The sequence below is a fragment of the Microcebus murinus genome, chromosome 14 (genome assembly GCF_040939455.1).
Source record: "Microcebus murinus isolate Inina chromosome 14, M.murinus_Inina_mat1.0, whole genome shotgun sequence".
Lineage (NCBI taxonomy): Eukaryota > Metazoa > Chordata > Mammalia > Primates > Cheirogaleidae > Microcebus > Microcebus murinus.
In genome coordinates this window covers 36282110-36307291 of record NC_134117.1, presented here as the reverse complement: position 1 = coordinate 36307291, position 25182 = coordinate 36282110, and the positions used below count along the sequence as shown (strand labels likewise).

The window sequence follows — 25182 nt, the reverse complement described above, 5'->3', positions numbered from 1 at the left end:
AATGTTGCTAATAAAGAAGCATATTTGTTACTGTGCTATAATTTTTAAAAGCCATTTTGATAACTGCGATTCTTTTTCTTTTTCTTTTGCATTCCTTTGTGTTTTATGCATTTAAAAACATTTTACTGGCTGGGTGTGGTGGCTCATGCCTGTAATCCTAGCACTTTGGGAGGCCAAGGTGGGAGGATTGTTCAAGGTTAGGAGACCAAGATCAGCCTGGGCAACATAGAGAGATACAGTTTGTACAAAAAATTCGCTGGGCATAGTGGCATGCACTTGTAATCCCAGCTACCCAGGAGGCTGAGGCAGGAGGATGGCTTGAGCCCAGGAGTTTGAGGTTGCAGTGAACTTTGATGGCACCAGTATTCTCTACCCTAGCAATGTAGTAAGACTCTGTCACACAAAATTTATTTTTCTGAAAAGGAGTCCATAGGCTACCATAGGGGCTCTTTATTCAAAAAGAGGATAAGAAAACTCTATACAAGGGTATACCCATGTACACAGAGGCACACACAGACACACACACACAATTTTTACATACAGTTTCAGGGGGTTCACGACTCCTCTTAAAGACACATGTCTAGGATCTGCAGTTTAAGAACTTATGCCCTATTCACTAAAATTCAAGATAGCAGGCCATGTGAGAGAAGGTTTTTATTTTATTTTTATTTCTTGAAGACCCTATTCAAATGAACCCTTTCTAGGAATTGACTTACAACACCCTTTTAGTCATAGTGTTAGCACTGGCTTTTATTTTAGTATTATCTCTTTCTTCCATAAAACAAGGAGTGTATACATCCTTATAAAATAATTCTGTTGGTTTACACCCAATCAACTCTTGATATCTTTCAGTGAGAAATTAACTAAAAACCAACGTCTTGGTCGGATGCCGTGGTTCACGTCTGTAATCCTAGCACTCTGGGAGGCCGAGGCGGGTGGATCGCTCAAGGTCAGGAGTTTGAAACCAGCCTGAGCAAGAGCGAGACCCCGTCTCTACCAAAAAATAGAAAGAAATTAATTGGCCAACTAAAAATATGTAGAAAAGATTAGCCGGGCATGGTGGTGCATGCCTGTAGTCCCAGCTACTCGGGAGGCTGAGGCAGAAGGATTGCTTGAGCCCAGGAGTCTGAGGTTGCTGTGAGCTAGGCTGACGCCACGGCACTCACTCTAGCCAGGGCAACAAAGTGAGACTCTGTCTCAAAGTGAGACTCTGTCTCAAAAACAAAACAAAACAAAAAAACCCCTACCTTTTCACAGTCTTTGAATTTTGGTTTGTAGTCCAAAGATTTGAGTAACTGAATTTTCAAAACTTGGTATGTATGTATTTCATAAATTTGGAATTGGACAAAAAGTACAAATGCTGCCACAGGCGAATGACATAATACCTTTCATGTTCTGTGCCTTGAACAGTGTTGTTGTTTCTATTAAGTCAAGCACATTGATTGTTTGTGTAGACGGAAGCCAAGGCTCATGTGAGAATATAATCGTCTGCTAATACGTATGTGTGATAAGTCCTTGATTAGAATTCGCTTACACCTGCCTGAGTTTTATAGTTTCTTGTGTTCCATTCGTTACCCTGGTATTCTGAATGCCCTTAATTTAGTGAAACCCGAGGAGGACCTTAGAGATCCTGTAGCCCAGTATTTCTCAACCCTGCTAAGTTTCACAAAATATTGATTCCTGGACTCTACTCCCAGAGAATACGATTGAATTAGGTTGTGTGGAGGCATGGGTGTGGTTTTTAAAAGCTAGCTACGAGGTTCCTTATTTCAGCCAGGCTTGAGAACCACAGCCTAACCTAACCCTTCACCACACAAACAGGAGCATTAGCACACGCCTAAAGGCCACCAGCTAGTTTTCTCTACTTCAGAATGCTATTTACCCTTTCCATACTTTTTTTTTAAAATGTGAAGCCGTTTCCCAGCTAATGTAGACTTCTGTGATCACCACGTTCCTCTTGGAATATTTACAGTTAAATATTCCAGCTGGAACATTTAAAAGCTTGCTATCCTGATTTTACTATTAAGTAATAAGAAGACAGCTTTCTGGAAAAACGTGGAGACCATCCCTTCTTAATCAGCTGTTCTTGACTATGGTGGCTATCTCTGGAAATCTGCCCCATGTCCTTATCACAATGCGGGAGTGACTTATGTAAGTGGCTTGTAATTCTTCAGAATGGAAGTGTTCAGACCTCACTGTTGAACATTGCATAGACCAGTGGGAATAAATCTAAAAGAATTCCTTTGTTGCATTTGATCGCCATCAGTATAAAAGTCCACACTTGGAAGAACCCTCTAAAATTGGAACTGCTTTTCTTTTGTGAGTTATCAGTGTAATTCTAGTATTTCTGGGAGAAATACATTAGTGGACAGAAATAGGCCCACTTTTTTTTTTTTTTTTTTTTTGAGACAGAGTCTCACTTTGTTGTCCAGGCTAGAGTGAGTGCCGTGGCGTCAGCCTAGCTCACAGCAACCTCAAACTCCTGGGCTTGAGTGATCCTTCTGCCTCAGCCTCCCGAGTAGCTGGGACTACAGGCATGCGCCACCATGCCCGGCTAATTTTTTATATATATATCAGTTGACCAATTAATTTCTTTCTGTTTATAGTAGAGACGGGGTCTCGCTCTTGCTCAGGCTGGTTTTGAACTCCTGACCTTGAGCAATCCGCCCGCCTCGGCCTCCCAAGAGCTAGGATTACAGGCGTGAGCCACAGCGCCCGGCTCGAAATAGGCCCACTTATACATTTCATATCTATCACCTAAATCTTAGCATGAATCATATTAATTAATACCCTTTGTATCTTTCCACCCAAGCTAATAGGTTTCATGATTTGACCTGATCTGATCATGACTTTTGGCCAACTTTATTTCATTTGGTTTAAAAATTAATATGTTGCATATATAGCACTTATCTTCACAGAGATTATTCATTCTTAATGAAGTAAATTTTAAAAAGGCAGATATTTAACACAGATAGTTAGGCTTTCAAAGATTAGATGACTCAAGGTAATAGAAAGTCTTAGGTTTTATGATTTACAGGGTTTTTTTTTTCCTTTTTTGAAGGATAGCAACTTTTTGGTTTTTTTGTTTTCCTTCAATATTATTTTGAAGTGAATTTGGTTATAACTATTTGGAAAGATATATGCCCAAATCTAAAATAAATGTGCATTTTTCCTTTCCCTTTAATTCTCCTACATAACTGTCAGGATGGAAAATAAATTTCAGGATACTTTGGAACCAAAAATGACAGAGCCCTAGTGGCTTGGCATCTAGTAACCAGGGTGGATATGAAGGAAGAGGGAATTTTACACCAAGCTCTCTCCTCAACCTCTGCAGAGGCAGCATGAAAGCTAGGTGAACTGCCTCCCCGAGCAAGCTCTGTGTGCCTCTTTTGAACCATCTTCAATTTCCTACGCAATATAATTTCAAAATTTTGTACAGTAAAAGCCCTTCATCAAGTTACAACTGAAGAGCTATCTACTCTCTCTTTATTGGATAACAGTATTCACTACATAAGTTTTATATTATAACGTATGTATGCAAGTGGTTTGTACTTTGAACCCCTTCATATCTAAGGTCATAGGTCAGTATCTGCGAAAGAATGGAGATTAAACAAAATCTATGATCACAGTTGAGCAAACAATATTTTTAAAGAGTTATGCTTAGCCTTGTGAATAAAGATAAGCACTTTAATGTGTATTTTAAGAACTAACTTTAAAACGAATAGGACTGATGGACCAAAGATTTTAGCATTAAGAAAACCCTTAGAACTATAAGAAAACATGGATCTTTCATAACCTCAGAATGGGGAAGACCTAAATGTGACACAAACTCAGATAACATAAAAGTGATTTTGATTACAAAGCATTTTAAAAGTTACATTCCAAAATTTTTTTCAAAATTAAAACAGCCAAAAGACAAACAACAACCTGGGAGATAATTGTAAGATATAGGGCTATTTTCCAAAATACATAGAATTCCTGCAAATCAATATTAAGAAAATCAACAATTCATTATTTGGGCATGGTGGTGCATGCCTGTAGTCCCAGTTACTTGGGAGGCTGAGGCAGGAGAATCACTTGAGCCCAGGAGTTTGAGGTTGCTGGGAGCTATGATGACACCACCGGAGTCTAGTTAGGGCGACAGAGCAAGACTCTGTCTCAAAACTAACTAACTAAATAAAACAATTCAATAGAAAAAATGTGGGAATGGATATGGAATTTCACATAAAAGGAAATATAAATGGCTCTGACACATATGAAAAATGTCCAATCTTGTCCATTATAAGAAATGCAAATTATGAGATTTAATTTTCGCCTATCAGACTGGCATAGGTAAAAATTGTAGCCAATATGAGAGTGAACAGGCACTCTCACACATTGCTAGCAGAGATGTATATTAGTACGACCTCCATAGAGGATATTTGGAAATTATCTACCAAAACCAGAATTAAAATGAGGATATTCCTTGAGCTAGCAATTCAAATTCTAGCACTGTTTTTCTATGGAGATTTTGCAAATGGGTATGATGTACATGCAAGGATATTCTTGGCATCATTTAGTAACAAAAAGTTGGAACAACCTACATATCAATCAATAAGAGGATTATTTAAGTACATATACTGTATGATTTTATTATAGTATATCTATAATACAAGCTAATTTGCAACTATTAAAAAAGATTGAGGTATCTCCTGAATGTATCAATATGGAAAGATCTCCAAGCATTATCCAAGGTAAAAGAGCCATACTGCAAAACAGTGTCTATAGTCTGGTAACATTTGGGATAAAGAAGAAATAGATACATATGTTTACAAATGCTTAGATTAGAATATGTCTAGAAAGATACATAGTAAACTAACAGTACTATGGCCTCTAGCAAAGAACCCTGAGTGACTGGGTAGGAGACTTACTTTTCAAAAACAAAATTTTAAAAATATATACATAATAATGTACATAGTCAAAAACTGTGAGAGGTCGGAGATTTTAATCCCATTTGCAACCTAATAAGTTAAACAGTTACATGGATGCTGACAGGAAACATGAGACTTTGGGGTCAGAGACAAAGAACCTCATTACTCGTGGCACAGCAAGCAGTGTGAGCATCAGCATGCATGTCAGTTTCCCTTGTCCCCAACTCCCAAAGGAGTGACATGGAGGCATCTAGACGGATGTCTGTACAAGCAGTGAGTTGCATTACAGGAGAGGAATCCTGAGCTTAGGGAACCTGAACCTGAACCTGAAAGGGAAATAAGCAGGCTGCCCCTTTGCTGTGGAGGGAGGTGGTATCTCTATCCTTCAAGGCTCTTTACTATATAAACATCCTTGAAAAGACAGTCTGGAATAAATGGCAGTTAGCACCCCACTCACAATATGTACAGAGACACAAGAGATCCATGGAGAGTTGTCTATTTCTTATTTATCTATTTGTAAATATGTACATGCATATATATATATATACACACACACACACATACATACATACATATAGTTTGAAGGCTAATAGTAACTCCTGATGCTTTGTAGCTTTTTACTAAAGCTATATGCAGAGTGTAGAAGGGCTGTCCGGAAAGTATCCAGCCAAGTAGAGACATTTATTATATTAACAATGGCTGGAGACTTTCTGGATAGCTCTATTATTCATTGGTTATTGGTTAGGTTATTAGGCCTAGGTCCAGGTGTCACCTACTCTACCTAGAGCAAAGGTCACTATTATCAGACATTCCATGGTTGTACCTAGTCCACTATCTGCAAGGACAAGTTATTTGTTAGAAGGAGTGGCAACCAAGAGTGAGAACAGGAATGAATCAGCACAATTTACTTTCCACTACTGTAACAAACAACTCTAGTTGTCACTTTGGGCACTTAAAGTAAAGGGAGACTTGTAATACTCTCAGATTTGGACACTAAACCCATAACTATTTTCTTTAGCACTGGAGTGAGCCTTCCTTTATTTGGTTTCTTCTAGCTCAGTTTTACACTTAAGTCAATTTTAAGTCTGTCTTTACAAGTGTGAATTGAAAATGGGGGTAGGGTGTGGGGTTCTTGGCTTTGGCACCTGGATAACAGAGTATCCCAGGAACAAGCTTTCATTCATCAGCAGAAAACACTGGATTTCTGTCTTACAGCTCAGGGTGGTCTGTAAAGGGATGAATTAGCATCCTGTTAGAAAGGTGCTGGGCCCCTCCTGAGTCACTTCAAATGCCCTCTGTTTTTATAGCAGCAATGACCCATATTTTTAAACTTTTTATTTACGTATAAAATAAATATAGAAAAATATATAAATTTCAAGTGTGCCGCTCAATTAATTTTTATAAAGTAAATACACTTGTGTAACTAGTGCAAAGATTAGGAAACAGAACATTACCTGAATCCCAAAGACAACTTCCACTCACTACCCCCCTGTCCTTGGTAACCGTCCTGATTAGTTTTGCCTGGTTTTGAACTTTTATAAATGGAATTCTACATTATGCACTCTTCCACGTATGGCTTCTTTCACGCTAAGTTATATTTGTGGGAGTTATTCATATTGATTGTGTGTGATTGGAATTTGTTCATTCTCAGTGCTGTATACCAATGGTTCTCAACTGGGTGTGATTTAGCAATGCCTGGGGATATTTTTCTAGTGGTTACAACTCAGGGAGTGGAGGTTGCTGCTACCATCCTACAATGCACAAGACAGCCCTCCTCTGTCCTGACTGTTAGAGTCAAAATATGTTATTATATATGGTCTTGGTCATAGAGAAAAATTGTGCATTTTGGAACCACTGCAAAAATTTGAAGAGATTCTAAATGAGAGAGTGAAATGGGCTGCCTCAAGGTTTTCATCACACAGTGAAAGGACTATCTTTAAAACATCTTCATTGAGGAATAATTTTCATACTATAAAATTCAGCCATTTTAACTAAACAATTTAAAGAGCCCTAGTAAATTTACAGAGTTGTTCAACCATTGCCACAATCTAATTATAGAACATTTCCATTACACTAAAAAGATCCCTGGTGACCATTTGCAATCATTCTCATTCCTATCCCAATTCCCAAGAAACCACCAGTCTACTTTCTGTCTACAGATATTTTCCTTTTTTGGATGTTCCCTATATATGGAATAATAAGATATGCGGTCTTTTGTGTATGGCTTCTTTCACTTAGTGTGATGTTCATCTATGTTGTAGCGGGTATCACTACTTTGTTCCTTTTTATGCCTGACTAGGATTCCATTGTATGGATATGCCACAAGTTTTATCCATTCACAGGTTGATGGACATTTGAGTTGTTTCCAATTTAAGGATATTATGAAGGATGCACATGAAGGATTTTGAAGCACAGCTAGATAAATGGCTTGTACAAGTAGATTTTGGAAGAAAGGATATAATTCTGGACCACATGATCTGTATCATTTTCAGCGATAATTTGAGCAATTGAAAAAATAGAATAGAAAGGGGAAAAGACAGGAATGATACAAGGCATATCAGACTTACAGGGAAAATAGACTTTTGACACTTACCTATAGAGACCCTAGCATTGTTAATGGCATTTTATAACCAAGTAGGCTAAGCTATAGGGCAGCAAAGCTTTGCCTTAAAGAGAAGGATAATAATTGTTTGGTTGCTCCAAGTAAAGTCATTAAGCTTAGAATAAAATAAATCATAACCCAAAGGACAAGCCACATTGCAAGAATGGATCCATGTGGGAACTCCCTCTATGGGACCAGCATATCCATCATTAAAGGATGGTTTGGAGAAAGAACACTCTAGAAGCCAGGTCTCCTACCCCATGGATTTGTAAGTATCACATTCAAGAGTAGCATGAAAGTGGCCTTTAAATCATAAAGCATTCTGTACAGATGTGAAGGGTTGCTAATAATAAACAAAGTAAAGCCTGTGAGGCCACTTGTATGGAAATTGGATGTTGAGAGCCAAGGGAATTATCTAGAGGCAGAATTGCCTCTGTAGGAACTAAATTTGTGCCCAAGACCAGTTGCATGGGGTACTCCAAAGGTAGTAAGTCCCTGACACCCTCCATCTTCCACACAGGGTGTTCAAACAATGGGAACCTGTTCTTTAGCTATGTGGGATCATGTGGCTTCATGGAACCAAAGCTGTTCATTTTATAGACCAGAGTAATTACGTGTAGGTGTGAGAGGGGGTTGGGGGAGAATGGAGATGTTCTTTTAAAAATATACTTTATACTGACCAGTACTTTGTCTTTTCTTCCCTTTCTCCCTATTCCCTCCTTCCAAGGGATAACTTTTTATATAACCAAATAAAATTCTTAACGTGAGAACTAAACATCTTACTTGCAAAAGAAAAAATGAAATAGGAGACATTTCATATTATAAAAAGATACCTATGTCCTTTTGTAATACCTTCTCAAGGCTTTGTGTATATGACATTATATACTTAATAGGCCAAAATGGAACTGTTCTAAAATTTAAAATGAAGCAAACTTTTATTATAATAAGTCCCCCCACATTTTACTGGAAAGGAAGCTGAACTGTACCAGCAGGTCAAGCCCACAATGTTGGCAGCCCTAATTTCGCCAAGTTTACGAGGCCAATGTCCACTCCTGTCTGCCCATGATAGAGAACATGGTAATATCTCGAGGGACAACTTGTGAAGTATTGATACAGCCCGACTTCATCATTAGTTCTTTATTTATATTCTAGACTGAAATCTCATGAATCAAGTTGGTTATTATAGATGGAAAGTTAAGCAGCACTTCCTTTCCATTCAATAAACTCTCAGATTTTTATAATGCCCCAAAGAGGTGCATTGGCTGCACTATTACTGACCATAAATAACATGACATCTTGCACAACCCATCCACCAATTGCGCTGCTGCACCTGAATGAATTACTTGTCATGAAATTTTATCCTCAGCATTTTAGTTACCCAATTTATTTGGATAAATATGTGTTGTCTTCAGTGTGTGCATATTCAGACTCAATCTTGGATTCTAGATGCAGAAAAACATGTAATCTGTATAGACAACAGACAGAAAAATTAAAGTATAATATCAAAAAATGTAAATGCTATTAATGCTTTTTTTAAATGATATTTTCATCTTGTCCATTCAATGAAGTTCAGATTTACATTTGTATCCAAGCTCGACAAATGCCAAATTTAAAAAAAAAAATTAATGAAGAAAGGAAGGGGTTGAGGGGAGAGAGAGAGAAAGGAGGAGCGAGAGGAGAGAGAAATTGAGGATAGAGGAAAATAAAAGAGAGAAGGAAGAGAAAAGAGGAGAGGAGGGAAAAGGCAACACAAAAACTAAAACTTTGCTCACCTGATCCAGGTTTCCATTTTGATAGTTAGGTCCAAAAAAGATCTCTGCTTAGGATTTGTTAGGTTGGCTCAATCTTGCAGTCTCAGTAGAGCAAAGGATAACATCCTGCTCTCCAACACCCCCAATCTGGCAGGCACAAATCAACACGGGGACAGCTGGTGAAGCAAGTACACAGACAGGTACGTCAGCACAGTCCTGAAGCTGATTTTTCCAGTTGAACTAAGACGATCTTTGTTTTTTGGGCAGTTTTAATAGCCAACATTCAAAAAGTCATCTTTAAAAACATGTACTCTGGCCCAGAGCAATGGCTCCTGCTTGTAATCCTAGCACTCTGGGAGGATGAGGCAGGAGGATTGCTTGAGGCCAGGAGTTGAAGACCAGCCTCAGCAAGAGTGAGACCCCTTCTCTACAAAATATAGAAAAATTAGCCAGGCATGGTGGCACGTGCCTGCAGTGCCAGCTACTCGGGAGGCTGAGGCAGGAGGATCACTTGAACCTGGGAGTTTGAGGTTGCTATGAGCTATGATAATACCACTGCACTCTAGCCATGGCGACAGAGGGAGACTCTATCTCAAATACAAACAAACAAACAAAACTTTTATACTCCAGAGAGGATTTCCTGGCGCTATAAAGCTACCTTTTCTCAATGAGAGTTGTTCTCCATTCTTGAGTTGGAGCATTAAGACCGAGTCCTTAAAATGGCAAGTGTACGTAAGATAATCACACGGATTATTTGTATTAGAGAAAAGTTTCAAACAGCTTTTTTCTAAAAAGCTGTTTGAAAAAGAAAAAATATTCACTAAAACCAGACAAGAAATGGTAAAGAAAATGCCCACCCTCAGTGCCAAGCCACCTGCACCCAAGGGTGGTGCTGCTGAGGGTGTAATATGTGCTGAACATATAAAGTTGGGGTGGCCTCAGTGCTTCCCCTTTATGCTCTTCTACATGGAGAGTGGAAGTGGTTGGGTTGTAGGAAGAAGAAGGTACATATAAGAAAAGGGGTGATTTGAAACGTTCCAAGGTAGAGCCGAACCAGTAAAAGTGAAGCATCTGAAAGACTTCATTCCCCATCCAGGGCATGGGATAGTGCACAAGGAGGGTTTTAAGATCTGAAATGCAGTTAGTGTTTTCCCCATAGATTCTCAGGGTAGTACGGAGTATCCCCAATTGCGTAGCTTCTCGCGTGCAAACTAGGCCCAGCACCACTTGAATTCACAAGCAATTTTTAAACATTAGCTCAACAATGTGGACCTTGTGTATGTCCAAGGAAATATACCGTCACCCTCTTCCCATCACCTGACAGGAACCAAACAGAGCTCTGTGGCGTAAATTTGCAAGGTTGCTGCACAACAATCCTGCGTAATTGTGGTTGGAAATATTTTGTCCTCGGTGTGGATTTGTGAAGGTTTAAACAGATCATCAGAGAATCAGGCTCACTAATAGCTCTTCTAAGTTTCTTCCACTGATTCAGATGAGATATCTTAGAGCTACTACACACTAGGAAAAATCTAGAGAGTTGACATGTCATCTGCACAGCCTTTTGGGATCCATTTACAATCACACTGCATCAGTACATGTTGTCAACAAAATGCAGCAAAATAAAGAGGTGCACAGTGGTGTTAATGCATGATCAATGAAGATCGAAGCCAGCCTGTCAGGTTAATCCTGTTTTGCTTTTTCTTAATCCTAATTCTTTAACTTCAGGAGCTGGGTTTTTGGCTGGACTGGCTGGATAATTATTGTAGGAGCCGCTTTCTGTCTGCACGTGTGAAAGCAGGGATGGGTTATATGATTAAACCATGTTAGACAACGTGATTAAACCATGCTGTCATTCCAGTGGTGGTTGCAAAGGCGAGCCATGGTTTTCGGGTTCTCACCCCAGCCTACTCATGCTCCGTGTGGGTCCTCAGGGAGCCACTGACATGTGCTCATGTGCAATGAACACACAGTCAGTCAGCTGCCCCAGGATGTCCGCCATGTCCCTGAACCCTAGAGATTATTTGTTTTGCTTATTTTTGATATTTAGATGGACAGAGCCCCACAGTATGTACTCTTTTGTGTACAAATGCCTCCTTCCAACATTGTGTTCATGAGACCCATCCTTATCGTTGTGTGTACCCGTCCTGTGCTCATTCTCACGGCATTCCGTTGTGGAAAGACGCCCCAGTGTATTTACCCAGACTACTGCGGATTGGCAGGCTGGGTGTCTTTTGATGTTTATAGCTACCCTGTGAGGTAGGTGCTATCATTGCATCCATTTTGCAGATGGGGGAGACCGAAGCTGAGTGGCTTTAGAATTCATTCCCTCAAGTCGCAGGTCATTTTGTGGTGGAGCCAGGCCTTGATCCCAGGCAGCGCAGGCTCTCCCCACTCTCACTCTTTGACGCCTCAGTGTCTGACTGAGCTCTCTGGTGAAGCAGTTCTTGGATCTGTCTCCGTCTTTCTTTTCTCCCTCTCAAAGGATTCAAATGAGAGGCTGTGGGAGCTGGAGCAGGTGGCATATCCGAGTCGCCAGGCATCACACGACACACAGACTCATCCCTACCCCTGGGACTAAGGCTTTCTTTCCAGGTCAAGTTTCCTGTGCCTAAGGCAGGGCTCTCCCAGGTGGCCCGTTAGTTCACCTGACATGTCTGAACACCTGGCAAATCCTTTGTAGGCTCACGCTGGTCCCCCCATGTCAAAAGTATATTTAAAAGCAGAATGATTCCTGTGAGGAAAGTTTAGCCTGTCTCTGTGTGAGGGTATATTTTGGTTTTAACTGCCCAGGCTCACCTTTTGTGGTGTGGAAAATGAGGAAACATGAGGAGAGCTTTTGTTTTGTTTTGTTTCTCCTGTATTGAGGAATTTTTTTGTTTTCTAGATGGAGCCTTCTCTTTAAAATGTTTGTAGGGAAAGAAGCGCCAACTCACATTTACGTTTTTGAGAAAATTTTCACGAATGCATGTTTCTTCCTGTTACTTCCTGAGAAACACTCGGGCGGAGGCTGCAGATCCACAATAAAAGGAAAGATGGAGCCTTGTGTCAGAAACCCAGTACCAGGAAGTTTATGGGAGGGCAGTTTGGGGCCTCTCTTTGGGTAGAAATGGAGGGTTATAAATAGGGTCACCTACTACCAAACTCCCCTGTCAGCAGGACATGAGACGTCCTGCTTTCCCTGACCACCTGAGACCAGTGTAGAAGTTTATTGGATTTGCCAATGTATCATTGACCTTTGGGGCCATGACTAGGGAGGAGTCTATACCTCCCTCTCTCAGAGACCAGATATGCCCTCGCCCAAGAAGGCAAATCGTGGACTTTGTTTCCTGCTCTAGAAAATAAAAAGTAATTTTGGCAGCCTTTGAACTTAGATGAAAGATATTTTGTTTTCAATGATAAAGGTGTTTGTGCCTATATGTACTGATAGGTCAAAAAGAGTTGTTGTTGTTTTTTTTCTAAAGGCATTTTATAAAAGTTAAATGTGCAGCCTGTCCTCTGTGGGACTTTGTTCTTTTTTTCCCAGAAACCCCTTTCCGCAGTGGATTCTGTGAGCTGTGCCAGCCAGGAGGAGAGTGGCAGTTTTCCAACAATAACAACAACGACAAAAAAAGGCCCTTGCACTCATTGGTTAATAGAGGGGGAGGGTGCAGCTCTTTGGGAACATCTGAATTCTGTCATTGTGGAATGTGAAATTGCCTCCTGTCCCCCTCAGTGTCTTCATATAGCTCTCCCCACGCCCCGGCCCCACACTTCTTCTAAGGAGGACCCCATTCAACCACCTCTTAGCCAATGAACCAGCTCACAACTCATTTCAAGGTAATGTGTGAAATCTGAATGCTCTTAATGTTCTTATTAGGCCTTGGTGGAAAAATTATCTAAACTTTGAAAAATTAGCATGTCTGCAATTTCAGAACTGGTTGTAAAACTATAGACTTTTGAGACAGCACATACGGTTCTCTCATATTGTAATCGTTTTTAGCGGCTAACAAGACCTTTAAACTACACCTTGGAAACAAGACCTTTAAACTACACCTTCTGATTAACCTCAGAAAAGACGGGCCTTCCTTTGAAAAGAATTTCTAAAGAGAGAATTTTGTATAAAAAAGGAATACGGCACACAGAGAAACATCTTCGGTGTTCAAATGGCCCATGAATATAATATATGCAAGATTAGGGCTTATTTTCTGAGAAGTAAACTATTAACAGGATGCTAGATAAAATATAGGATATCGAGTTCAATTTGAACTTCAGAAAAACAACAAATAATTTTTTGATATAAGTATGTCCGAAGTATTACATAAGACATACTGTATTTTTATTTGTGAAATCTGGCAACTCTAACTAGGTTTTCAACATATTTTTAGCACAATTTCAACAATTAGTATTTGCTGAGTACTTTCTGCATGATGGTTAGACTCAGAGGTGACCTCAGGGGTCACAGGCCTCGGATATGTTTCTTTCACCATTCTACACATAGCCCCTAGCACAGTCTTTGGCATATAGTTGGTGCTTAAGAAATATATATTGAAAAATTAATCAAAAGGAATAAAAGAAGTATGGAATATGATGAACTGATGATGCTTATAATCTAGGTGGGAATACAGGCTCACATATATAAAAACATAATGTGACTAATACTATCTTTTTAGATTTTAACTCATTAATTTACTTAACAGACTAGTCCACGTAGTAAAGGATTCGAATTCTAAATACGTGAAACGTTACTCCCACTTCAAAAATAAGTGATCTTGAAAGACAAATATTGAGTGATCTCACTTGTGTGGAATCTAAAAAAGCTGATTTCCTAGAAATAAAGAGTACAGCCAGTGATTACCAGAGTCTGGCGTGGGGAAGAGGGAGGGGAGAATGGGGAGAGTTTGGTCAAGAGGTAAAAAGTTACAGTTAGACAGAAGGAATAAGTTCTGGTGTTCCGTTGTTCAGCAGAGTGACTATAGTTAACATAATGTATTGTATATTTCAAAATAGCTTGATGAGAAGATTTTGAATGTTCTCACCACAAAGAAATGATAAATGTTTGAGGTAATGGATTTGATTATTACCTTGATTTGATCATTACTGAATATATACATATATTGAAACATCACATTGTACCCCATAAATATGTACAATTATGTGTCAATTACAAATAAAACTTGAAAGCAAAAGAAAAATGAATCAAGAGAGAAAAAAAGAAATGATTAAATCAAAAAGGAAATTGATGAAGACGGAAATTGAACAGCAGTCCTATCTGAATTTGATGTAATCTTCTTAATTATCTGATTTAAACTGCCCTACTAACTAAACAATGTCAGTTATTTTCTTTTATGTACATTTTTTATTCTAATATTCTAATCAAATAAGTCCTTTAATACCCTTATTTCTGTCAGAGTTGAATTTGATTGAGGGGAAAGGGATATAAACTAACTAGTCAGGTATCTGGAATCTTACTGTAAAGTAGAAATTATTGTAGGTCTTCTAAGGAATTTGCAATTCATTATAATACTTTGTTTATAATAATATAAATACAAAAGCTACTTAATATACAATTTTCCACTATAAAAATTAGATATATATGACTTTATATGTAATAGTGTGGGGAAAAAAATTAGGCAGATGGAACTTATTATTAGAGTTTGTTTTATTATTTTCAAAATACAATGATAAAACATACCAGTATATTTAATATAATCATACATTAATCAAATCTCAAGATCGTAAGACCTTAAATATGCCATTTGTAATCGAGATGATATGTTCTCTTTCTCCTTCAGAGGAAAACCCTGAAGAACTATAGAAATTTCTAAGGAACAAAACCCAAACACTCTTTCTTATTCAAACTTCCTTGAAAGACTGACCAAAACAATTCTCTATTTTTCTTACTTGTTTGAAGTGGTATTCACATTCAATTCCACTATTTGTCTCCTAGCAGTAGCATAGCCAGAATAATTGGAGTTTCAATTGAATTTGTCAATTGAATTTATCAAAAAATTGATAAATTTTACTACACTAAAAAAAAAAAAAAACCCAAACTTTATGTCAAGCAACACCATAAACAAGGTCATAAACAACATTATTCACAAAGGGACAAAGAATTGTTGGGAAGATTACCTAATATACTAAGAGCTTCTATAAATCATTAGAAAAGACCAATAATACAATAGAAAAATGGGTAAAGAGTATGAATGAGAGTCTAAAACAAAGAAATACAAATAGTCCTAAACATAACAAAAGGTGTACAATATCATTCATGATAGAAATTCAAACTACAATTACACTGAAATACCATTTTTCATTCATCAGATTGGCAAAAATCTAAAAGTCTTGATAACACTCTGTGTGACAATGCAACCGGGTACCTAGAACTCCCCTCTATTGTTAGTGGGAGTATAGATTGGTATAATCTTCTATGGAAAGCAATTTGGTTATATCTATCAATATTACAAATGCTCATATTGACTGACCTAGTAATCCCATTTCTAGGACTTAGTCCCACAGACATATTTTCACAGGAAAAATTAAGTATAAGGTCGTTAATTGCTCCAATGTTTGTAATAGAAAAAGACTGGAAAGCATCATATATCCAATCAAAAAGAACTAGTTAAATATACTGTTGTATATCCATCCATACAGTGGAACATTATGCAAGGGTAAAATGAATAAGAACATTCAATGTACTGATGTGAAAGATTTGCCAAGCCAGTTACAGTGGCTCATGCATATAATCCCAGCACTTTGGGAGGCCAAAGCTGGAGGATTGCTTGAGGCCAGGAATTCAAGACCAGCCAGGGCAACATAATGAGATTCCCATCTCTATAGAAAATTTAAAAAATTAGCCTGGCATGGTGGTACATGCATGTCATCCTAGCTACTTGGGAGGCTGAGCCAAGAAGATTGCTTGAGCCTAGGAGTTTGAGGTTACAGTGAGCTATGATATCACCACTGTACTCCAGCCTGGGTGACAGAGTGACGCGGTGACAGAGTGACCCAGTGTCACTGTCACCCAGTCTCTAATAATAAGAAAGAAAGAAAGAAAGAAAGAAAGAAAGAAAGAAAGAAAGAAAGAAAGAAAGAAAGATTTGCCCAGATAGATCTGAAAAAGCAAGGTGTGTAATAATGTGGAAAGGAGAATTAAACAAATATATACATGTTTTACAATTTACTTATATTTGCATAAAGAAACTGACAGGACATACAAGAGCCTAACTGAAGTGAATTCCTATTTTCAGAGGTGGGGAGGATGGAGACTGGAGAGGTAGGGGGTGGAGATGGAAGCAAGCCTTCTGTATACCTGTTTGTGCATCCATCTTTTAAGTTTCTGAGCCACATGGATATTCCTTATGCAGCAATCAAAGAAGAATGAAGAGTGTTATGTGCCTAGGCCTGAAGCAAGAGAGAGCTTGGACAATTAGAGGAATTTCAAAGGATCAGACTGACAGGTGTGTGGCAAGTGAAGGTGGGCAGTGGTGAGAGATGAGATGAAAAGATGCAGGGGTGCATGGAGGAGGGCTGACCAATATTAGTTGTGTCAGCGCAGGTAGGTGAGAAAGGGTCAAACCAGGTCAGCAGGGGGTATTGCCACAAAGTCTTAGAATGAACAGCTGGTGCCAGGGAATCCTTGCCTAGGAAGTGGAGAGTGGGCTGTGTGCACCTGGGAATGGGGTAGAAACACCCAGATAATATCTAGGAGCCAGGTCTAAGTCAATGGAGTGGAAGTCATATTAAAAAAATGTCACAGGAAAAGCAAGAGACACATTGTTTACAGCCCAAACTATACCCTCTGGAAAACAAAACAGAACAAAACATGACTTCCTTCAGGCAGCACTGATGCACTCTTGTGCTTTATCTGCCAGCCCCAAACACATCTTGATAAGGAAGCCACGGCCACTTCCATCAACTTGTCCCCTGTGTTCTTCTTTCTAAATGGAGCTTTTAAGATCCCCAAAGACTGCTCAATATGGAATTTGACTTGAGACTTTGATCTGAGACCCTGAGTGATCAACTATGACCTTGGACAACACTTAACATCTTGGAACCTCAGTCTTGCTGTCTGTGAAATGGACAAGATGAGACAGGCTATACTCCACTGTGTCTAGTGAGGAACAAATATGTCCTTGAAAACTGTATTCTGCCCATGGGTGAGAGGACTGTGCACCATTTGCTCTGTGCTGAGTTAGAAAATAGGGCAGGAGAAGGTGTCACAGCTGGAAAATAAAGGAGATGGTCTCTGATGTTTGAGGGAAATCACTAAATTTCTGTCGATGCTACATGTTTCATAGCAGGGGGAGCACTAAAGCGGCCTAAATAATTTTAACTATTGTCATTAACTTAATTATTATTATAGTTATCTTAGTAATAATATTTTAATTATCATTAAAAATGACTATTTTTCTTTTTCTAGCTAATATTTATTGAGGGCTTAACTAGTGGCTGGGACCTGTGCTGTTTTATGCACATTTTCTCATTTAATCCTCATGAGTCCAGTAAAATAGCAATTATTATTATAATCATTTTATAAATGAAAGAACTGAGAGGTTAAGTAATTTGCTCAAGGGCACGCAGCAGCTGGCCCTGGTGCTACCAGGATGCACAACATGTCACTCTGACCTGTGCTTATGCTCTTAACTGTTTAATTTTGCTGCTTCAAGGGAACATATATCCAATCGAGGGAGGTGCAATTCAGGGCAAGAGCGTCTATCTTTCTACACAATGATTTTTATTAATATGGCTGAACTTATCTTACAGTACTAACAAGCGTGGCTGCCCCCAGATCTGTAACTCAGCCAAGATTCTTTCGAAATGTCTTCCATTCTGACAACTCAATCCACCACTTTGCTACTCATGTTCTCCTAAGACTAGCTCAGCACCTGGCCCTCTCTACCTTTGACCATGACAGTCACTTGAAACACCAACCAGTTTTATGAACTAACATGGGCACCACAAATCAGTTAGAATGAAACTACTTAACATTCCTTCGGTAAATGTCAAACTTTCACAGTATTCCAGGCACATGGAGTCAAAACCAAATGTGAGTAGAGCAGCCTCTTCAGAGCCCCAAGGTGGCGAAGCAGGCAGACATGTGAGCAAATAACCATAACTAAGTTCTCTGATACTGGTTAGTGTTCCCTAGATTTTCCTAAGCATTAAAATCACCTTTGCCACTTTATTAAAAATAAACAAACAAACAAAAAAATGAAAACACAAATAAAACCCCTACAGTTTCTTGGGCCCTATTCCAGAACAATTGAATCAGAATCTCTTGGAGAGGGTCCTTGGAATCCGCATTTTTAACAAATGTCCCATGAGAGTCTTACAATTATGTAAGTTTGGGGAATGAGATATCAATAGAAACAGGATACCGCAGAGTCAGAGGAGGAAGTTGCTAAGTCGGTCCGTGTGTGGGAAGATTAGCCAAAGCCTCACAGAAATGTTCAGGCTACACCTTGATGAGTGAGTAAGCACACACGTAGAGAGAAAGGACTTTCTAAGCAAGCAGAATTTCAGGTGTAGGCCTGGAAGCATATACAAGAATGGTTTTGTTCAGGGCCGGTGCGTGGAGTTTGTGTGAGGGCCAAGAAGGACAGTAGATAAAGCTGAAAAAGTAGGTCATGGTCCTAATGTGAAGTCTGTTGACTTTACCCTAAAAGCCACAGGAACCATTGCAGGATGTTAAACAAGGGAATTTCACTCTGCTTGGCAAAGGGAAGAATGGCCTGAGAGGAGAGGGACAGGGAGTCCAGTCTGAAGGCTGCGGGGTGGGAGGTCCATTCCTGGGAGCAATTAGCCAACTAACAGTAGTCGGATGGTTTAAGGGGTATTTCTTAGCTAAAATTGACAGGACTTGCTGATAGTTTGATTTTTTTTTTTTTTAATGAGGGAGAGGGGCAATAGGATGACTCCCCTCTTAGACGACAGAGAGAAGTGTGGGTCATCGCCAGTGGTGAGGGATGTGGGAGGAGAAAGGGTCGGAGACAGGAACATGAATTCCATCTGGAGCGTGCAGAGCGTTGGTGGCGCTGGGATCGCACCCGCCAGGCATTCGGGTGTCTGAGGATGGAGATTTGGGAGCTCCCGGTATATTGATGGGCGACAAAGCCTGGGAGCAGCTGAGACTCACAGAGGGGTGTGCAGAAGAAGAGCACACCCTGACCCCTAACAGAAGGTGAGGAAGAGGAGTGAGGAAATGGCGGAGGGCATGGGAGAAAGCAGGGAGCACTGAGAGAGAATGTTACCATGGAAGCTGAGGAAAAGGAGTTTTCCAGAAAAGAGTGGTCAACAGGGCAAAATGGAAGACAGACATCGTTTTTTAGGGATTATTGGAGGCTTGTAGTTTCTGCTTTCAATGCCTTGGTTTGCCAAATACAGTTTAGATTCTACATGAATATCTGGTTTAGGGGTCCAGTTTGACCATATAACTGACTGGGTGTCTGTTTTTATACAGCTTAAACTCCTGAGAGAATCTAATGGGTTCAGCCTTCGTATTGGTTTCACTTGGGTCAACCCAGTGCACCTAGCCCTGGCTGGGGAGGGTGGCTGGTGAGCTTGAGTCTGCACCTGTGGCTGCGCAGGTCCCTAAGTAGCGTGCGCATGGGAAAGAGGGTAAGATAAGCACTGAAGATATTGTCACTAATCATAACAGCCAGCGTTGACAGGCACTGTTCTGAACACTTTACGCATAGTAATTCATTTAACCTGTTTGAATGTAATGGTGAGCACAGAAGTCATACTGCAGTGGATTAGAGTCCTCTACTACTAATAATGACAAGTCTCTACAAAGGCATTAATCTGGTTCTTTCAAAAATGCCCTTTGAGGCCAGATGTGGTGGCTCGCACCTGTAATCCCAGCACTTTGGTAGGCTGAAGTGGGAGGATCATTTTAGGCCAAGAGTTCAAGGCCAGCCTGGGCACATAGTGAGACCCTCATCTCTACAAAAATTAAAATAAAAATATTTTAAAATGCCTTTTGTTTTGTTCTTCCTTAAAGAGGCAAAAGCCTTCCCTGAGTCCATGCTTAATGATCAAGTGAGAAACTGTGTCTTCTGATCAAGTTTCCTTTTCCTCAATTCTCTTAATTAATCATCCAAATGTTATGCATAAAATGAGGGCTTTGAACTAGACAGGAATGGCCACACTAAAGTTCTATGATTCTCTTTACACAACAGAGTGATAGGTTTAGTGGTCTTCCTTAGCCTTGGGACTAAGGCTTCTGAGGACTATTCTTCCATCCAGATTTCAAAGAATATTTTACAAATGCATTTTTGAATGGGAGTTTCATTGTTTTTAATGTTTGGACTGCTTTGGCTATGTTCTATAGTGTAGTTTATGAGAAGACAGGTCACAGCAGGTCTCACTTTAAGAAGACTTTAGCACACAACATAAAAGTGGCTATAACTGAAGCTGGAACATGTGATTTCATTGAGTACTTATCCGAAAGCATTTGTGCTAACGAGGACCAGAGTTTAGGGATATCAACATTAGCTAATCAACCAACAAAATATTTGTTAAACTTCTATTACTCATTCACAAATTCTTACTGAACTCCACATTTGATATCTCTTTTTAATCCTCCCCCAAATTATCAGGAATTATGATCCCACAATTTTATGAGATTTAGAGAGGCTAGGTTTGTTCAAGGTTCTAGTGGAGGCAGCATTTGAACTGACTGTATGGTACTCAACCTTTAAAATCCGTATCATGTCCTCTTGGCAGGGCCCTGTCAGGAAATCAAAGCAATATAAGCTATGGACCTTCCCATGCAGTGTTGACAGTGAAATCTACAACATAAGACTTACATCTACAAATCTACAAAACATAAGGTACAAGTCTACAACATCCAGGCTAGGGCCCCAGGATCTCACAGGTGTAAAAGTTTAGGGGACCCATCCAGGCAGGCAGCTGGAGCCTGTGGGTTTGTGCTGCTTGGATAACAGGCAGTATGTGGGTAGTTGAGGGTGTGGAGAGATACTTCCAGGTGGACAGAGCTGAATGAGAAAAGGTGCCAAGCCAGAACAAGAAGTGGGGCTCAAGAAATCATAAATAGTAGATCTGCTGCTTAGAACACAAGCTCTGCATCTGAGAGTAGAAAATACGGTTGAAAAGGTAAGTACAGCCTGCTAGTGGAGGGTCTTAAATTCCAAGCTAAGAATGGGGACTTTGTTCAGTGGTTAATAGGAAGCCACTACAAGTTTTGAATATAAAAGTAACATGATCGAAGGGTGTTTTAGAAAATGAACCTGATTGTCAATTGGAAGAGGAAGTGCTAAAGCCGGAGATCAGTTAAGGGGCCAAGGGGGCAAATAACGTGCAATGGAGACTTCACAACCTTGAGGAGGCCCAGAAGGAGCAGGGTTCATGCGGGACTGTGCCCAGGAATAAGGTCCAAAAAGTGAGGCCAGCTGAGAGGGGTGCTATTTACTCACAGCAGTGGAGGGCAGGGCAGAAGGAACCAGCGAATCTCAGCTGGAAGAAGGAAAGGCCAGAGCTGGAGAAGCAGTTCCTAGCACCAGATGGGTCTAAGGAGTAAAATGCAGCGATACCTTAGTCTGGCTGCTGTGACAAAATGCCATAAACTGGGTGGTTTATAAAGAACAGACATTTATTTCTCATCATTCTGGAGGCTGGGAAGTCCCAGATCAAGCACTGGCAGATTGAGTTTCTGGTAAAGGCTGTCTTTCTGCTGTATCCTCACATGGCAGACAGAGGGTCAGCAGCTCTGTGGGGCTTCTTCCTAAGAGTAAATATTTTTGGACCAAATAATCCTGAAATTGCATCCTGCTCTAGAATGAGCCCAAGATGGAAAATTCCATACCTGGAAGTTGGAGGTATATATGTGTGTGAAGTTACTTCCCAAGACCTTCAGGAGAGGGGTATGTAAACAAACCCACGCAGATACTCAAAAATCTTTACACCTCTAGTGTCTCTTCTTATAAGGACACTAATCCCAGTCATGAGGACTTCTGCCTTATGATCTAATCACCTCCCAAAGGCCCCCACCTTCTACCATCATCTTGGGGATTAGGCTTTCAACATTATGATTATGAGGAAGACTCAAAAATCCAAACCGTAGCAGCCTGTACATGAAAAATGAGCAGGCCTTGGTGGGCAGGCGTGCTGGAGGCGAAGGACCGGAGCAAGTTCTGTTGCAGAGCGTGACACAGATTGGGGCATCTGGGTCAGGACAAAGGCTGAGCACATCTGGCAGCTGGCTCATTGCCTTCTGTGGAGGGAGACAGGCCTGAGCGCTAAGGTGGAAATCACAGGAACCAAGACATGAAGGGTCTAAGTCAGAGTGTGGACAGTGGAAATTGGAAGAAAGATCTTATATGACAGAGATCATGAGGAAAGGCTCACTAGGACTTGTAGATGGACAATATGTAATTAGAGAAGAAGGAGAGCAGTAGGTCCTATAAGCCCTGATAGTCATTTTTAAGAGCAAGCCATGTTCCGAAGGTTAATTCAGAAACTAGTTATTTGGGCTTTGGAAAAGTTTCATCATAAAGACACTTTTTCCATAAGAAAATGGCTTTAAAAATAGCAGTCTAACATGTTAGGAGTATTGCTACCTCCAGTATAACTGTGGAATCCGAACTTCCCCCACCCTCACTGTCTACCTGTTGTCTCCATTCAAATCTGGTTTTGGATGATGGCTTTAGGTTCAGGTGTGAAGATTTGTGAGCATCTGTGGGTTGACACACCCACCTCCTGAAGGTCTTGGGAAGTAATTTCACACACAAATATATCTCCAACTTCCAGCTGTGTAATTTTAATTTGGGGCCCATTCCAGGGCAGGATGCAATTTCAGGATTATTTGATCCAAAAATATTTACTCTTTTACCCTGCAATAAACTGTCTAACTGCTTCTCTTCCACTCTCATGTTTCTTAAGCAAAAAATACAGCTTTTATGAGCTTTCCCCCACCACTCCTAAGGAGTTTTAGATCTCTTTTTTCTCTTCCTTTCCGTTTATTTACTCAGATTCTTTTGTATGGAAAATTAAGGGCCACATATGTCATGATAGGAGGTTCAAGGACATAGAGAAGGCCAACTTAATCTTATCTCCATTTTGAAGGACAGAGGGATTTCAACAGTTTTCTTTGAAACCATAATCTCACTTGTAATATTTTAAAATGTCATCCATAAGCTCAGTAGACATGTCCAAACTTGTTACATGTGTACCCAACTGTTAGCAATGTCTTGTCCATTAATTTTTCTATTCCTTCTGCTTTACTCTATATGCTTATGAAAGGATTTCTCATATAACTCCAAGCAATTTAAATCTTTAAATTAAAAGTATAATAAAGAATTTAGTTATTTTAGGAAATATGATCAAGGAGGATAAAGAATCCACAAGTGTAGAAACTAAATGAGAATGAAATGTTTAGGTTTTCATGATTTTGTTTATTGCTAAATCTTAGTAAAATACACTTTCAGGAAAATTAGACTATTTTTTAGAATAGTTTTAGATTTAGAGAGAAATTGAGAATATGATCCAAAGGGTTCCCATATATCCTGACACCTACTTTACCCTAATTAGTAACTTTTATGTTGGTGAGGTATGTTTGCAAGCATTGATGAACCAAAGATACATTAACTGAAGTCCATACTTTCTTCACATTTCTTTAATTTGTACCTAATATCATTTTTCCGTTAAAGGATCCCATTCCACGTTTCATTTAGTTGTCATATCTCCTTAGGCTCCTCTCAGCAGTGACGATTTCTCAGGCTTTCCTTGTTTTCTATGATCTTGACAGTTCTGAGGAGTATAAATCTCAGAGTGTTGTAGAATGTGCCTCATGGAGTTTGTTTGGTCTTCTTCTCACGGTTAGAATGGGAAAGGACCTAACATGGGTTTGTCAAATATGAAGGTCAGGCCGGCCCAGGGCTCCCGCCCAGGAAACCCAGTGCGAGTCCTGGTGGATTGACAACTCTTAGCAGCTGTCCCTCACCTCCAAGCCTGCATAGCGCTACCTCTCTTCCTGTCCCTTCGGCGGAAGGGGTGACAAGGGGGCGGCACTTCCACCCAGCACTTGGGCTCACTCTGCCCTGCATTGCACCCACTGGGGGGAGACAAAGCTCTAGTCCAGCCGGATGCAGACCCCCGTCCCGCGGACGTGAAGGAGCGGCTGAGCCCAGGTGCTCAGGGAGTGGCCTGTGGGGGGGGGTGTCCAAAGGTCACGTGGGTTGTACCAGCTGCAGAAGAGGTGCTCCAGGTGAGGCAAATTCACTAAGAGGCTGCGGTCCAAGGAAGATCAGGCACATGCCAGGGCGTATGAGCAGAATCAAGACCGAAAACACGGAACATGTGGTTAGAGTTCGAAGTAGAAGATGCAGCCGAAGTTCTCCAGTGTCATAACCCTGTTGCTTCCTGCAGAGTATCTGGAGAGGCCAGAACTGAGTTGTTCACCAGCCAATGGAAACTCGATAGTCTCTTCCCTTGTTGTAACGGCCACACGGACCTCTAGACGGACAGCCAGTGTAAGATAAAGAGCCTAGAGAACCTTTGACACCATGCACAATCCCATGAGCAGAGTGGCTTCTTTATTTTCCTTGGCAAACATCTGTGTGCTTGCAAACTGTTTGAATTTACCATCTAGGGTTTTACAACAATTTTCATGTTTTTTAGATGCTTTGAAGAAAAAAATTAAACATTGTACTGTGAAAAGCCATGCAGAATTTTTAAAAGATGCCTTAACTATGCACTCTTCCTGTTTAGTTTTTGTTGTTTTTATTGTTGTTGCCATTTTTTATCACATTATTCAAATTCTTGGCCACTTGATATCAGTCTGTGTTATTTCCTGGAGGTGGCGTCTAAAAGTCAAATCAACTTAGTTGTGGATATATTTTCCCCTTAAATTTTTTTCTCATTGACAGCATTAACCTCTTCAATTAACTGTGGTAGGAATTGGCGAAAATGATAATTTTGG

The 25182-nt window shown here is 40.1% G+C and overlaps 1 protein-coding gene across 5 annotated transcripts in view; it reads left to right on the top strand.

Annotated features, from left to right (window-relative positions):
* PAPSS2 (3'-phosphoadenosine 5'-phosphosulfate synthase 2) overlaps positions 1 to 25182 on the top strand; it is an 84411-nt gene that overhangs the window by 14696 nt on the left and 44533 nt on the right. The window contains exons 1-2 of one of the 5 annotated variants that reach the window (XM_076009995.1): positions 12829 to 13079; positions 14250 to 14303. The exons of 1 other annotated variant lie outside the window; for it this stretch is intronic. In XM_076009995.1, the coding sequence (XP_075866110.1) occupies positions 14295 to 14303 (9 nt within the window). In that variant the 5' untranslated portion in view covers positions 12829 to 13079; positions 14250 to 14294. Of the gene's footprint in view, positions 1 to 12823; positions 13080 to 14249; positions 14304 to 25182 lie in introns of those variants that run through there. 3 more of the 5 variants (XM_076009993.1, XM_076009994.1, XM_012762890.3) reach the window with 3 other exon arrangements.